Source organism: Acanthaster planci, linkage group LG05, assembly GCF_054643075.1.
Source record: "Acanthaster planci isolate LZ-2023a linkage group LG05, COTS_SCS, whole genome shotgun sequence".
Lineage (NCBI taxonomy): Eukaryota > Metazoa > Echinodermata > Asteroidea > Valvatida > Acanthasteridae > Acanthaster > Acanthaster planci.
The window spans coordinates 14,854,406-14,872,008 of NC_141781.1; the positions used below are offsets into that span (position 1 = coordinate 14,854,406).

At 39.7% G+C, this 17,603-nt stretch overlaps 1 protein-coding gene across 2 annotated transcripts in view; it reads right to left on the bottom strand.

Annotated features, from left to right (window-relative positions):
* LOC110977321 (fibrillin-3-like) overlaps window positions 1-17,603 on the bottom strand; it is a 94,299-nt gene that overhangs the window by 55,994 nt on the left and 20,702 nt on the right. For both annotated transcript variants that reach the window (XM_022231322.2, XM_022231321.2), the window contains 11 exons: window positions 17,013-17,108; window positions 14,885-15,085; window positions 13,855-13,980; window positions 12,959-13,102; window positions 12,298-12,441; window positions 12,024-12,158; window positions 11,003-11,146; window positions 10,369-10,503; window positions 8,959-9,126; window positions 8,474-8,644; window positions 7,664-7,786 (listed from right to left, as the gene is read on the bottom strand). In XM_022231322.2, coding sequence (XP_022087014.2) covers window positions 7,664-7,786; window positions 8,474-8,644; window positions 8,959-9,126; window positions 10,369-10,503; window positions 11,003-11,146; window positions 12,024-12,158; window positions 12,298-12,441; window positions 12,959-13,102; window positions 13,855-13,980; window positions 14,885-15,085; window positions 17,013-17,108 — 1,587 coding nt within the window. The remainder of the gene's footprint in view (window positions 1-7,663; window positions 7,787-8,473; window positions 8,645-8,958; window positions 9,127-10,368; window positions 10,504-11,002; window positions 11,147-12,023; window positions 12,159-12,297; window positions 12,442-12,958; window positions 13,103-13,854; window positions 13,981-14,884; window positions 15,086-17,012; window positions 17,109-17,603) is intronic.

Sequence of the window (17,603 nt, forward strand, 5' to 3'; positions counted from 1 at the left end):
GAAAATAAAACAAGAAAAAATGGGGAAAATAATAAAAAATATCTAGAGTAAGTGCAACAATACCAAGGTGAACAATGTATGTCTTGTATAATGTTTCATCATTAAAATATCTCTGGCCTGACCCTCCCCTCAATAATTCCTGGATCCGCCCCTGCTCATCTATCCATCTGATCATTTGTTTCTTATTTCCACATTACTGAGAAAAGACCCTGTTTATCCTCAGCGAATGTCATGCAATATTGCAAGTCTGAATTTTCTGCTTTGGTCCCCATGCATGCCGACTTCAACAGTTTGGTCACTGGTCCTCTCTAATGAAGACATCCACACAAACCCCTCAGTTTTTTCCTACCAGTTCATCAGCTCTGCTTCCAGAGCACTATGGCTACACACATGACATGAACACAAAACAAGGCCAGGCATGCATGTACATGCAAACTTGCCAACTCTGCATACGGGATACCTATCCCATTTAACAAAATTGTACCAACTATTGGTAAAGATATCAACATAAAAATGGTGCTACATGGTTCCAGTTTGAAAAACCTAGACAGACCAGTCTTTAGTTTAGACAACTTTGAGAGCCATTTTATATCGGTAATAATCAGTAGCTGAAAACATCAACTGAGGTTGGTGACATATTTGACCAAAATGAAACATGTATCCATCCAGTGTGAAGCAGGAAGTACATTATCATCATTTAACGTTTAAAAATATTATGGATTGTTCATTTTGCTTTAGACAGAGCAACTGCAGATATAATTTATCATTAAAAATCCTAACATTATGGTGAGATAGCAATCATTAAGAGGCCGAATTGTCCAAAAGAAAGAGTAACAGCTTAGAAACATTTCTATTTATCACATTTACTCTTAGCTACTTTAATCCCAAGAAAATATATAAAATATTTCAATGCTTGCCACTTCCCACAAGTTACAGCAAAATAAAGTTAAATATCTGCTGAGAAAGTGAAAAGTATATGCAAGGTATCATAAGTCACACAAGTTCCAGGAGTTAGCCCACCACATGTGTTTTTTAGTAGTGTGAGTCTGCGACAATTCGGTTTACCTTACAACTCACAATTACAACTCCAACATGCTACCATAAGCTTTCTTGTTAAGCATAAGTGAGCAAGCGTGTTAATTTCATCACATGGTCCAACACAAAAAAGGGAAAAATGGTTTTAAAATGAACTGCAGCATACTGACTGTCAGCAAGCACTACATTTATAAGTTTAACTGTTAACCACAATACCATAAAAATATTACACACACACAAATCTGGCCTACATAGCCCATAGTACACACAGGTGCAATCACTTTTTGCTTTGTAGATGTATGTCAATTGACAAGAATATATGTCACCAAGTCAGAAACTGAAACAGAGTTCAAATTCTTTTCAAGGAACCTTCACATGTCATCTACAGCCAATCTGCAGAAGTACTTTGAATCCAATACAGAGGCAAGCATTTACTGCCTTGAAGTGGGAAATGGCACGTATTTTTCAACAACATTCTACATGATGAGTTTAACAGTTGTTGCCTAATAAAATAGGTCAGAGTCAATAGACCCACCAGCAAGAGAGAGTTATGTACCCTCAAATGTACCCAAGTTCAAACTCTCAAAATTAATAGGGCGGCTATTTTGTTGTCACGGTAATTTAAGATTATGATCAAAAATCTGTTCTTCCCACTGGTGTGCACAAATGTGAGTCGTTCACCAAGGACAGTTTGATTTTGGATTTCAAAATGTGACTTCCGTTTTTCTCTCATCCTTGATGGTAAGGGTCACTTGGTTATGGCGACCTTGCAATGGAACACATGAATGGCAAACAGGACGGGTGCTGTCCTTCCGCCTTTTTTATATATATCCTAACAGCTGCTCAATAACTTCCTGAAAAAGAGGGAACCTCTATGGAAACGGACACCGACATTTCTTAAATGTTTGTCATCCTGTTGTTACATATGCTAGCAATACATTGTCAAAGCTCCACTTGATCAACAGGCAGCTGGGAGCTTGTAATTGGGAGCTTAAATACACAAAGGCTGCACGGATCGTGTGCTTTGCATGCAGTTTCGGTTCCAAAACGGATGGCTGTGCATCATTCACTTCATTCCTGAACTTCATTTCTAAGTCAGCCCATGTCCTTCAACCCGCCTCTTATGTGGAGTATGCTGACCATCTTTCACCCCAACTATAGCAAACTAACCCAGTTTGTAAATTTTGCAGCACAAAATTGATATTCAATGTGTTTGGAATCAATTTAATACACCATTTTGTGTCTATTTTATTACTGAATGTCTGATTGAAGTCAGGATTGCATTCAACCAAAGAAAACAAAGATTAAAAACTATTTATTCATGTTAAATACAATATAAACTTGTGGAAGCTTGCATTGTAAGTTATAACATGACAAATTATGTTCATCTCTTAGGGTGTTAGAAATTCATTACAGTTGTTACATTTCTTAACATTTCTTTCTCTGACTTTAAGAATGTACACTATTCATATAACTTGTATACAAACATACCTAATAATTTGAGTTTCCTGCCATATGTACTCTGTAAAACTGTGACCTTAAAACAACTTAGGTGACACAAACATTTGATAAGGACAATCTTTTTCAGACAGGAGAACTACTGTATCTCAAGGAAACAAGTCTCGATAAAGAAAATGACCCATTTGCTGGTGACTATTCACTGTTGAAAGCAGATGGGAAATCCTGACATTTGGGAGACAAATGTTACATAATAAGCAAGATATTTTGAAGCTGGTGACTGAGAGAGAGAGGGCAATACATCTTAGTAATTTCCTATTCCAGGAAGAATGTAATCATCAAAGGGAAGAGGATATGCAAGCTCCTGAATACATGATTCTATCTTGATGCAGACGCATTTTAGTTCATGCTGTATATTTAGTGCTGTCTGAGGGCCCATGAGAATAAATTTCACTTACTCATTAAACAAAAAATGACAAGTATTGTTAAGGGTTTAAATCCACAAAGGGATGGTGCGTTGGTGATTTTTTAATTTGTTTTGTAACTGACAAAAAAGGAAGAAGGAAACTCTATCTCCCTGCTTTGGTCTCATCCATGCAATGTTGCATGAATAAAACTTTACAAAGAAGCCCACAAAACATCAATGCCTTGTATACTTCTTAAAACTTCAGTCCAATCCGACAGTGTTTTGTCATTATGGGCCAATTAAATATATAACAATCTTTCTCATCAACAAAGTTCACGTATGTGCCATCACTGAAACATGGTATAAACATGATCTACTAGCCAATCTTGTGTCCATTCCAGGATACACCATGGTTTGCAAATCGAGAATATATCGTCTTAGAGGTGGAGTAGTCCTGTGTGTAAAGAATGAAATCCACCCATTCTAGCCTATAAAATATTACTGTTCCTTGACTTCAGATGACCTTGAAGTTGAAGTCATGTGGATCGAGTTCATCCCACAGGCTACCTTAATTTAATTGATTTCATGTGTGTTCTGTGCCACAATATACTACCCACAACATGACAACCTAGTGGTGGATCGATTACTCCAGCGTATCCAGACCTCAGTGGATCTCCTCACCATAAAACACCCAGATGCCGGATTCATCCTACTGGATGACTTGAACCAGCTCGATATTAGCCCTCTCCTATGTGATCAATGATTTAAACATGTTGAACAAGAGCCGACGAGGGAGATGCTTAATGGATAAAATCATTACAAAATTAGTCTTTTTTGTAAGAAAGTTCAAATTCTGTCTCCAGTAGGCTTGTCCAATTATGCAATGTTACTATGGCGACTGAACCAATATTGTGACAAATCCAGAGTGAAGACAACTCATACAAATAGACCATAGCGCACTTCGCTCTTTCAGAAGATATGCGAACCTACATGATACCTCACAAGTTTACTCGGGTGGGACTCGAACCCACGACCTCCTGCTTACTAGTGCAGACGTCTTAACCACTCGACCACCGAGCTTGCCGGGGTCGGCTGGCCGGTCCGAGTCAAATGAAGCAGCGGGTACCGCGAACTATTTTCAAGATGTATTTTTGCGTTGGGGAGATGTTAATTATATATAACGGGTTTGCCCTTACCCAACGTATATTAATAAACACTGTATGCTCAGTGCTTGTCCGAGAGCTTGCGAAAAAACCTCACAAGTTTACTCGGGTGGGACTCGAACCCACGACCTCCTGCTTACTAGTGCAGACGTCTTAACCACTCGACCACCGAGCTTGCCGGGGTCGGCTGGCCGGTCCGAGTCAAATGAAGCAGCGGGTACCGCGAACTATTTTCAAGATGTATTTTTGCGTTGGGGAGATGTTAATTATATATAACGGGTTTGCCCTTACCCAACGTATATTAATAAACACTGTATGCTCAGTGCTTGTCTGAGAGCTTGCGAAAAAACCTCACAAGTTTACTCGGGTGGGACTCAAACCCACGACCTCCTGCTTACTAGTGCAGACGTCTTAACCACTCGACCACCGAGCTTGCCGGGGTCGGCTGGCCGGTCCGAGTCAAATGAAGCAGCGGGTACCGCGAACTATTTTCAAGATGTATCTTTGCGTTTGGGAGATGTTAATTATATATAACGGGTTTGCCCTTACCCAACGTATATTAATAAACACTGTATGCTCAGTGCTTGTCCGAGAGCTTGCGAAAAAACCTCACAAGTTTACTCGGGTGGGACTCGAACCCACGACCTCCTGCTTACTAGTGCAGACGTCTTAACCACTCGACCACCGAGCTTGCCGGGGTCGGCTGGCCGGTCCGAGTCAAATGAAGCAGCGGGTACCGCGAACTATTTTCAAGATGTATTTTTGCGTTGGGGAGATGTTAATTATATATAACGGGTTTGCCCTTACCCAACGTATATTAATAAACACTGTATGCTCAGTGCTTGCCTGAGGGCTTGCGAAAAAACCTCACAAGTTTACTCGGGTGGGACTCGAACCCACGACCTCCTGCTTACTAGTGCAGACGTCTTAACCACTCGACCACCGAGCTTGCCGGGGTCGGCTGGCCGGTCCGAGTCAAATGAAGCAGCGGGTACCGCGAACTATTTTCAAGATGTATCTTTGCGTTGGGGAGATGTTAATTATATATAACGGGTTTGCCCTTACCCAACGTATATTAATAAACACTGTATGCTCAGTGCTTGTCCGAGAGCTTGCGAAAAAAACCTCACAAGTTTACTCGGGTGGGACTCGAACCTACGACCTCCTGCTTACTAGTGCAGACGTCTTAACCACTCGACCACCGAGCTTGCCGGGGTCGGCTGGCTGGTCCGAGTCAAATGAAGCAGCGGGTACCGCGAACTATTTTCAAGATGTATCTTTGCGTTGGGGAGATGTTAATTATATATAACGGGTTTGCCCTTACCCAACGTATATTAATAAACACTGTATGCTCAGTGCTTGTCCGAGAGCTTGCTTGTGGGTTCGAGTCCCACCCGAGTAAGCTTGTGAGGTTTTTTTTCGCAAGCTCTCGGACAAGCACTGAGCATACAGTGTTTATTAATATAGGTTGGGTAAGGGCAAACCCGTTATATATAATTAACATCTCCCCAACGCAAAAAATACATCTTGAAAATACAACTACATTCATCTGATAAGCCGTGGATGACAGGAGAGATTCAATTGCTTATTCAAGAAAGGCAATGCGCATATAGCCAAAACCGTGTGGATGAAAGGAAACATCTTCACAACAAAGTGATCAGATTAATCAGAGGAGCAGCATCTGATTACTACCCCATGGGTGTACACTGACTGAAGAACAGTAACCCTGCATCCTGGTATCACAATAATGATGGGAGGCAGACGGGATCAGTCGTACATCACAGTACCCGGGTGTGATTTGACTGATGATGAAACTACATGTACTGCAAATGTAATCAACAAATACTTCATCTCAGTTACCCAAGATTTGGACCCACTGACCACATCAACCTACCTACATTTCTTCCGTCACCAAAACCGAAACCAACGATATATCATGGGACGTACAGAGAGAGCTGGTGAAAGTCAAGCATACGACACTGGAGGACCTGACGGTATCCCCACAAGAACAGTACGCAAGTTTTCTTATGAACTCGCAACACCTCTCGCTCATATCATCAATTCATCTATCCAACAAAATATTGTTCCTGATGAATGGAAATGAGCAATCGTGATCCCAATTCCAAAGTCAAATCCTTCCTCCCTGGAAAAGTTATGACCCGTGTCACTCACAGACCATTTTGTAAAAATCATGGAAGGCTTTGTTGCTAAATGAGTACTAGGCGATATTCAGCCAAAGGTGGATTCGATGCAGTTTGGCAACTGGAAATATTTGTCAACGTCACACTGTATTATCAACATTTTACATGTTTTTGTCAATGCGGATAAACCAAAATCCTTTTCCACGATTGTTGCAACTGATTTTTCAAAAGCATTTTGACGGTTTAGATCAGTCCATAGCCACATCTAAAGTTATCAGCCTTAGAGTTTGTCCCAGCCTTGTGCCTTGGATTATGAGTTTTCTACAGTCAAAACAACAATGCGTACCGTATAGATCATCCCTTTCACACTGGTCAACGTTGCATGCTGGAATATCACAGGGGATCCGTTTAGGCCCCATAGTGTTTCTTGCCATGATTAATGATGCAACACCTTCTAATGGCATTAATGCCTACAAAATATGTAGAATGATTTGACACTAGTTGAATGTTGAAGTGGAAATGAAAGCTCCAACATGCAAAGTGCTGTTTCCAACCCAACGAAGTGTTCTATGATGCATACAAATTTCACTTGAAACCCTGGTTTACTGTCTGCAGTTGTAAAGATAATCACCAGTTGTAATTTGTCAACAAGTTAAAGCTCCTGGGTATTATCATTCAAAATGATTTAAAATGGGACTCAAATGTAACAGACATTTTAAAGAGATCCAATGGAAAAATTCACATGCAACATGTTTTAAAATGATATCACCTTTCAAGTTGTGACCTGCTGTTGATATACAAGGGATATATCTGCCCTATCCTCAAATATCAAGCTCCTGCTTGGAATGGGGGCCTTACCAGAAAACGGTGTGAAAGCATAGAAAAAGTGCAAAATGTGCTCTATGCCTTAATTTATGCAAACAATACACTACTTAATATGTGGATGCTTTGACCTTGTTTGATATCCAGACTCTAGAAGGAAGATGTACACTCAGTTACTCTTTAATAAGAAAGACCCCCCTTGCACAAACCCTTTTTCATCCTTTGGAGAACAAAAGAACTCTCAGACATACATATATTATACCTGAACCACGCTGTCAAACAAACCAGATGAAAAACAGTCCCATTCCTTGACTAACACATAATTCCTAATGATTTAGTTGCTTGGTTAGGTTATTTAGAGGGTTGAATCTTATTAGTGAACCGGTATCATTATGTGACATGTCATATTATAACTGTGATAAATTACATCACTTTTAAAAGACACTTTGTAAACAATACCCATTTCAGCCTCAGGGGGTGCCATGTATTGTTGTTTCTCAATAAAACAATAATAATGCTAAATTACTTCACATTACTGCAAAAAAACTCCATCCCATGTTCAGGTCAATATGTGAATTCAGATTTGTCAGCCACATGTACTGGATAGTTGACATTGCATCTGATGAAGATACACCCACCTTGACATGACATCCTATCATCTGCAAGTTCAAAGCCGGGGTTACATTCGCAATAGTAGGATCCTTGGACGTTGTTACATTCCCCATTCACACATCTTCCTGCTTCAGAGCACTCGTTGATATCTAACAAAGACCCCAAAAGAAAGATATTTACAATTTTTTTTCCAACACTGGTGTGATGTCCCACTACATTCAAATCCCTTGCAAACTGAAAAGAAATGTGAATTCGTCCATACAGACAACTTGTTTTTAACAACTATGTGAAATAAATTCCAGGTAATGCTCTGTGCTAGTCTCACAACTGCCCACAAATTTGGGCCAGCAGTAGGATGATTACCAAAGTAAATCAGCCAGTTTGGGATTAAGATTTCACAATCAAAAACATGTAGTAAAGACACCATAATGGCAATATTGACAACTTAAAGTCTTTTCTATGAGACAATGTGCAGGTGAAAGACACAAGGGATATAAATGCTGCTGGTCAGGGAATGGTTTCATGAAAAATTGCTTACACTTGGAGATGCTAACATCTATTTCTTGAAAAAGACACATCTTCCTGCACCTCATTTTTTCATTTTTTGGAGTGGGCCCTAAACCAAACTGCTTGATACTTATTTATCACAAAATACTGAAATACAGCCTGTTATCAAATTCTCAATGCAGAGCATTTTATGAGTACTGATTCAAAAGTTTCAGTATGTCCTGTGTGTCAGAATGCCAGCTGATTTCTTTCTTTTCTGTCCTCCTATTGAATCTTCTCGTATCTTCCTAAACATCCTGCTGTATGTGCTGATCAGACCATTCACTCACCAATGCATACAGTCTGTGTCTGTCTTCTGAAGCCTTCTTTGCAGTCACAGCGGAAGTTAGTGTCCCCCACTGACACGCAGTCACCATTGGTGCAGATGTTGGGGTTCAGGCTGCAGTAGTCACGGATTGGGCCAGGTGGCAAAACCTTCGTACACAGGTCCGTGTAGGCAGCTGGAGGAAAAGGAATACATTTTAATCACTGCACTGATTTGACGTTGGTAAGTTGTCAGCTGGGCTTGACAATCATAACATCCTTTCACAGCTGAAAGTTAAATTTACAGTTGATAATACTTAAAGGAGTTACCTAATTTAGACATGCAACTGAAAGTCAGATAAAAAAAGAATGATGAAACCATTAATCTGTAAAAAGTTTAATGACTATGAAATTGTATGCTGCTGATATCTCAAGCTCACCAAAACTAAGAAAATTTGAGAATTTAACTTCACAATGATTTTCCATATCATGGATCATGAAAGGAGCCTACCTTCATTCGGTCTTGGGCAAGGCTGACAATTTCCCCTGCTGGACCCATAAGCCTTGGCCACACTCAACGAACAGCAACAGTCCTCAAGAGACATGATGCGAGTCAGCTCAGATGAGCATTCACCACTGGACTGGTCATACCGTATGAAACAGAGACCCCTAGCAGGTACTGGGGAGAGATTAGGTTTAACTTGATAATAATTCAGGTAGGGCAAGAGTTGATGCAACACTGTTTTAGCCTGTGTATGGCCCACCAATAAGAACCAGTCATTTCTCACAGCCTATCTTGATTGTTGGGTTCTGACTAGATCCCTGGGCTAAAGGATGAAGGATCAAGATTTTAGTGAATACAAATGAAACAAAATGAAGCCAATGACAGGAGTCTCCCGGCAGAGTCTAACCATTTTATGGTCTTCAAAACATTCCCAAGTCAGAGAAACGCTAAGCTCTAGATTGAAGAAAGGACACTTGGATGTGACACTCTCCCCAAGGCAATACCAAATAAGTGTACGTATAACGTATCACACCATCCTAAGCTTATGCCATTGCTAAGGAAATTTTATACTAATCCTGTAAGCGTAGAATCCTTAAATTTATTGATACAGGGTAACCAAACGTGCTACATTTTCTGTAACAGCACAAGGAAGAACTGTGAAGTTTGGCCCATTAACACACATTATAACCAACAAGAACTAAGTACCTGATTGCTATTTTTAGAAACTGTTTCTCATGAAGTTTCAAGAACAATCCGAGTTCCCCATTTAAAAAAAAATCACTAAATATGGTTTGTGCAAACAAGAGAATAGAAAAATCACATTAAAAAAAGGATTTTCAAATGCTGCAAGAGAGAAATATTCTACAATGAGATTTAAATGAAAACGGATAAAGAAAAAAATGAGGACATCAACAACTCCAAAAGAAAGTTGCCAGCCTGTCTGATCTGGACACAATCACTTCAGGGGTAAAACTATTGACAAATCTGAATGATTTCCGTTCAAAAATTTGTTTCAAGTCACCACAACTCAAGTTGACCTACATGTTACATAGAGGTCAACATGAGTTGGGTGACTTTTTGACTCAGTTCATTAGGCAGGATTATGCATTCAGAAAGCCAGCAACAGACATACCTATTATATGTAGGTAGAATGTGTATACAAACTGTTTTCTGCAAGTTTGAAGATATAGTACTTCAATATCCCAAAATGACTTTAATATTGTCTGGGTAATTTCTAAAGTGCATTTGTATTAGAGCAGGTCAGAGCTAAGAGGCAAAATCTTAAAGTTTCAAATTCATCAAAGATTAGTACATTCCAATTCCATGACAGCAACAAGCAAGCATCTAGACAAAATTTCTACTCACTCCTACTAGCCCAATCTAAAATTTATGCCAAAATCAAGCATTCCATCTTACAGACTTCTTGTGTACATTGCATCCCATTTGGGCCAAAAGTGTAGCCAAGTCGGCAAATGCACTGGTATCCATCTTGAGTGTTGAGACACTCTCCACCGGAACAGATGTTCGGAATTGTAACACACTCATTAGTGTCTGTAAGAAAGGAAATGTCCATAAGGTGAGGAATTTCAAAAGACTTTCAATGTAGCCAAAGTGGCAGACCTAGTCTGAAGTTGAAAGTCAAAAATAACCTGTGCAGTGGAAATCAATCTGGGGCCAGGGAGCTACCAGCCAGGAGTTTGAGCAGAACTGCTGAGGAGGGCTGTATGGCCAGTGATTAGTTCTGTGAGCCCATTTAAGTTGGATATATTATTTTCGAGGAGAGGGAAATCTCCTCTACACACTCATGGATCCATCAGCAGGTATAATGATACTATCTGAAAAATTCAATAACTTATCATCTTTCTTGAAAAAGGCAAACTCCCAGCTCTCATTTCCTTTCTGAAAGAAAATGTCAACTTTGATGAAAACATAAAAAATTAAGGTCCAAACCTTGAGAAATCTGCTGTGTCCTAATTAGAACTGAATTCAAGAGCGCATGGGCATTTTAGAGGAAGCTGAAGAAACAATGCCATGGAAGATCTGTTCTTACCAATTTCTCCAGCACCTCCAGAACATATCACCCCATTCTGGGTTTGAATGAAGCCACCCACACAGACACACTTGTAACCTTGTGGCAAGTTGAGACACTCTCCGCCAGCACAAATGTTCGGAATAGTGGTGCACACATTACGGTCTGCGAAGACAGACATGTGGAAATGCATTATTACAAGGCTGCCAATTAACTCTAATGCACTGAGTGTAACAGGCTATCCTCAAGCTCTGATGCCCACATGTGAATTCTCATGCTAAAAATGTAACTAGAATAATGAAAACCAAGCAATTAATCGACACTTCTCTGTCCTATCCTTACTAACCAATGAAACATTTTCCAGCCTGAAAGCATGACAGTGTGACTTCCCATCACACTATCAATAATGGCATGCATGTTTTGTTTGTATGGGACATTTCCGATGTGGCAGTGTTAGACACCACCTTCTGACTCCAGCAAAAAGATTACTACTCTTACATTCATCTATCACTCAGTGTTGGTAGCCAGGTTGTCAGATTTTTGTATTTTCTTTCGTTCATGATTATTATGAGATTTTCACAAAACCCCTAACGATAGTGAATGAAGCAAATGATGGCAGAGCCAATGACACAGTTGTGTCGATGAAAATTGCTTGTATATACTAAGTACCATGCAAGTGAAAATCAAATAATGTGCATGCGCATTAGCCTGAAGGGACATTACTGCTAGGGAACAAAGTGCCATCTCTTTCTCCACGAAAGTCCACAGGGTCCTTGAAAATAATTCTCACAGCTATGTACATCAAACTGTTATCAAGGCAATTCAGTTATTCAATAGGTCAATTGATCTGAGGGGGCACGGGTCAGGAATAATGAGACCACATCATTGATGTTCCAACTTATCTAGACCTTCCTCAATGGAGATAAGAAAGTGACTTCAGGCACCCAAAGTGCATCTTCATTTTCATGTACAGTGTATGAACATGTACATGCTTCTGCTGCCATTTATCAAAACAGAACTAAAACTCAAAGCATTTTCTTACCTTCTTCTGTTACACAGCTCAGCCCATTTTGGCTTAAAGTGTAGTCAGTGGGGCAAATACACTGATATCCATCTTGGGTGTTGAGACATCGTCCACCGGAACAGAGGTTGGGGATGGAAATGCACTCATTTATGTCTATGAAGTCAAAAGAAAATTCAATTATAGAACCCCTTTCTTCTGTCCAGATTATCCAGTGATCACTTAGACAAAACTTTATTAGGGTTGTCAATTTAAGACAAAGCCGACTTGCAGCAAAACTGAAGGTTTTCCTTACCGAGTCCTCCAGGTCTCAAAGAGCAGCTTATTCCACCTTGACTTAGAATGTAGCCATTGCGGCAAATACACTGATATCCATTCTGAAGGTCACGACATTCTCCACCAGCACAGATGTTCGGGATAGTGATGCACTCATTGATGTCTATGAGGGAGAAGGAAAACGCTCAAATTACAAGAGTATCAATCAAAACGATTGTCAAGCTAGAGCTGCTCAAAAAATTTGATTAAATTAATTAATAAAAAATAAAAAAGATTGACAGGGCTTTTTTGAACTGTTACAAAGCAAAAACAATAGGTGCCACTATTTGAAGTCAGTAAATTTGCATTAAACATGAAAGATTTTACTCAAACCAAATGGTGCCTTCATAGTGTGTCCACCATGCCTCAAATAGGCTTATACAACAACTTCAAATAAGTAATCAAAGTAACTTCTTGTGCAAAATATTGAATACAACAACTGGGTAACTTATTTCCATGCTCTACTTTCCTTCTTACAAACAACCAAACAAAATCTTCTTGGAAGTGAAGTTCCGAATCTATACAGAGCCCTCAAGTGATGAAACCAATCATTATTCTCACCCAACAAGCATCCAGAGAAAATTTCTACTGACATTTAGAACAAGCGTCTATAAACACTGGCATTGAAGGTTCTTTCTTACCGTCTTCCCCTGAACTTCTGTAACAGCTTGTCCCATCTTGGCTTAGAGTGAAACCGGGGCCACAAATGCACAGGAATCCACCAGGGGTGTTACGGCATTCTCCACCATAACAAATATTGCTGATGGAAATACACTCATCAATGTCTGTGAAGGAGACAGAAAGTTTAACATTATTTAAACAAGGAAGCATATCAAAAGCTTTTTGTGGATTTCTAAAAGCAGGGGTTAAATGTGAAAATAACAGATTTTAAGGGACCAGCGAATATTTGGAAAGGCCATTTTATGGAGAGCAGATATGCTGAAACAATATATAATATGGGTAGACCTTCCCCACATTAAGGCGTCACAGACAATTTTTTTTCAGAGACTTCAAGACGAAGTGCCTGGCACAATATTTTCTCCCTCAAACATGTCAGTTCCCAAAGGTCCATAATACAGGCGTATCACAACAGTGAGCCTCCAAGCGTTTGCAATGCATTGGCCAATCACAGTGCACGAAATTTGTCAACCCAATGCGCATTTGGAAAGGGTCAACAAATTTCGCATTGTGATCGGCCAACGTGTTGCAAACTCTTGGAGGTGCACTATTGTGAATTGCCCGTATTCAACATGTGCATTTAACTGCTCCATAACCCTGTAGCAAGTATGGCCACTGACTTGGGCTGAACCCATTAAGCGCCAGTGGTACTTTAACAAGGATTTAAGATGTTCACAGAGATAAGGGGTAAACAGCTCAGTGTACCTAACGTCATCAATGTTGGCAATGATTATGGATAAGGCACTCAAAAAATGGCATGATCTGAAGGGAAACCAATACGTATGTGCTAGCAAATACCCCGAAAATGTAATTGTAATGGTCTAACAAATAGAATCTCACAAAAAAGTTACACACTTACCTTCACATCCCAACGTAAGAAGGTTGAGAGCATAGCCTTGCGGACACACACAGGCATATGATCCAATAGTGTTGGTGCAAGTACCACCTTGACACAGCCCTGGGATAACGTGGCATTCATTGGAATCTGCAGTGTGGTACCAGAATAGAAAGTTGTGGCAGAGAAAAGGAACCAACATTTTAAGTTGGAACTGTTTAGGTGATGGGATTTGTGCATCACACAAAAAGGGCTGCATCATCTAACCAAGCAAGTCATTTTGTTTCACTGGTTTAACCTTTGAAAAAAGTTTTGAATGGGGATTTGAACTGCATGAAGTGCCTAGGCAAAGCAATTTTGCAATACAACCCTTGAAAATGCATTGTTGTGTTTCAAATAATCTTATTTCCAATTTCTGATTCACTATTTTTAACAGTTTTTGGTGCCTTTTTGGTTTACATGATAACATAAATTTTTATTTTTCAATGACATCACAGCTGTGATGTCATTTCACAAAGAAAACCTCAATGCCGCATGTTCACAAAAATGCCAAATTTTTGATATTTTTCTGTTCCAATTTCCTCTGTCTTTGTTGATTCATTATGTTTGTACATGCTAATAAGCCAGTGAGCAACTCTTTCTCGGAAATGTTTCCAAAGAGAAGACAAACATTGGAACCAGTTGATAGTGAGTTTTTATTTCATCAGTTCACATGAAAAATTATCACTGTGAACGATTTAAGTGTCATCCTTAGCTAAGGTATTTTAACATCTCCATCACAGGCAAGAATGGATCCCACTGACAGCTTTACAATTGTTTTCCTTATTAATCATAAAATTATAGAAATCAGATGACTACAGCCTAAAATACCACTGGAACCACATTGTTTTCATTGATAACAGTTGGTTCTCTTTGAGTTATTTCCACATTCCACAAAATGTGATCAGTTCATTCTCTCTGTAAACTTCTCTGACATGCCCCCTGATTACGCTAACCAATCTGGTTTACAATGCAATTTTAACCCTACGGATTATTAAATCCTTTTTTTTTTCACCTGTGCACAGGCCAGTTCGTGCATCAATGACGAATCCCCTCTTGCATGGGCTCTCAAAAGTGAGGCAGGCCTCACAGGGATTGGAGCCCCACCCCTGACCAATGGTGGAGCAGCACAGGGCCTTGGTGCATTGTAACCCTGGAATCTCTCCTGAGCAGATACCAAGGTTGAACTGCGTGAAGCACTGCCCAGTGCGGAAGTCTGAAGAGATTGAATGCGAACTAAATTTAAAAGATGCATGCAAATAACTCTTTTTAAACACTTCACAAGCACTGTGGACCATTCATATATGTGGATCATCGTTCACCAGGGGTAAACATCAAATGAACTGTAGCTAGTGATTCCAAAAGAGTTGTCCTATCTTCCCATCTTTAATTTTTAGGCGTATCCACATTGTCATGAGACATTATATTCATCACTGCCATAATGATCATTTTGAAGACCATAATGTTACCTAATGGGATTATTTGTTGTGTTATTCTGATCACAGCTACAGCAATCATTACACTGGGAAAAGTAAAAGTTGGTTCACACTCTGTGCATGGGCAAAATAAATATTCCCCACTTATCCACGGCAAATACACAAGTGATGAATGTATTTCAGCTCAGGCGAATTTGTTGCAAATAATGCATGATATCACATTTACGCCTACATTTTGCATTCTATGAGGCATGAATAAGCCTCCAGAAACTGAATTTTATATTCAGAATGAGAGTACTCCCAAACAAATAAAATTTCATAAGTTGTTTGGTATCAAAACAATTTTCCACAGAGCAAGTTTTTTTTCTTGGTAACAACTCAACAACTTCAATAAAAGTTACAAGTGTAATACAAAGGTGTTACAGCATTGCGAAGCACATCAACTAGCTTATGGTTTATGCCCATGATTAAAAGGTGAACTTCCCAACTGTTGAATTTGTTGCCAACTCCTCAAGTATGTAACCATATCAAAGTTCCGTTCGTGTAGATTTACTGGTATTCACGTGCAGCCATTTGGTAAACAGTAACTACGTGTGCATCACAAAGAACATTACAAGCTTTCAAACAAAAAAGAGTCCGGGGTCATGACTGCAACTAGACAGTGATGAATGTGCACAGCCCCAAGGCTAAACCCTAAAGGAAACAAGGGCCAATTTTCTTTAACTTCCACCTGTCACTATTTCAACATTAAATTTCCTTCAGGGCACGAGGGGGGAGGCTGAGGAAGCTGTATGCCAAACACCAGTGCCAGTGGGACAGGCCGTTGTTTTTATTGGTTTGGCGCATGCACGTCACTGTCAAACCTTGAAATCTTATTTATTGATATTACATGAAGGAATGTATAGGCAACCCTTGCTGGAAGAAACCAGTGACCCCCTTCATACAGTTTTAGCATCTGATATGTGTGTGCACGACTGGCAGCATGATTTCATCTTAGAGTAACACACCAGCCAGGTGCACCCACATATTTCTTCAAAATGACCCACCTGGTCTGTCTACACACTGTAACACATGCAAAAATGATCTACATAAGGTCACTGAACATGGAGTATATGTAGTTTGCAGCACCAAACCTTTGTTGTGCTTATTTGAATATGAGACCATGACTATTTCACACTACTCTGGGCACTGATCACATTTCAAAGTGTGCACTGGATGATAAAATGTGACTGGAAGAATGAAAAGAAAACAATCTACTACCTTAGTAACATGGTCAAAAAGAATCTGAAGGTGACACAAGAGCACCAGTGGGATTGGGAGCTTTATCAAATTATCTTTTGGAAAAAAATGCATTTACTGTGAGTGGCAGAGAATGGACAGTAACAAACTTCTGACAACAAATCAAAATAGCACCTTAAGAAGCGATAAACTGACTATTCCCTGTTGACCCTCAATGTAGGCATTCTTTGTTTACTGGGAGAAATCAGGATATCTCTGGGCCACTGCAAGGTTCAGGGCATAGGCCATCTCCAGTCAGGGAAGTAATGCTTTACAGCAGTCTTTTCAGGAAGTGGATCAAGGTTGGTAAAAACACCTACAATGCCTTCTGCACAAGGTCAGAATGTTGATTTCTGAATGATGTTTGAACTGTGTTGGAAGGGATGATGTATATCAATTCAACATCGATTGCCAGTGCTGTGTTCTTACCGGTTTGGCACCTGCTTCCCATGAATCCAACAGGACAAGAGCACCTGTTGCCACTGATGCACCTGCCCCCATTCAAGCACTCAGGGTTACAAATTGCTGTGGACACAAAAAAGACACCAAGATCAAACTGGTAGTCAATCCTAATTTTCCCACGTGTTCATCAAATTATAACGCTGTGGACAGCTCAAGGACTGAAGAGTTTATCTTTCCACTAGATATGTCAGCTGGGAAAAGAGACAGGAAGTCTCAAAACTACCCATGGCCATGACTTTGTTCTGTTTTTCAACTTTGAGTCCATTAGTGGAAGTAAAGAGATCATTCATCTGAGGAAAAGCACTATGTCCTTGAAGAATAAATTGCACACAAGTGAGAAGGTGCATTTTCTTCCATTACGAACAAAATTGCAGACACAAACTTATTGACTTTTAGAATTCCAATCCTTGTATTTTCTTGATCACTAGTCAGCTTCTTCTTGATCAAGTACAACATTAATTACGACTACAAATAATTAGCCACAAGTATCTTTCAGTTTCCAACAATGGAAAAGAATAAGGACACAAGAACTTGAGCAAAGTCAATCTTCGACTGAAT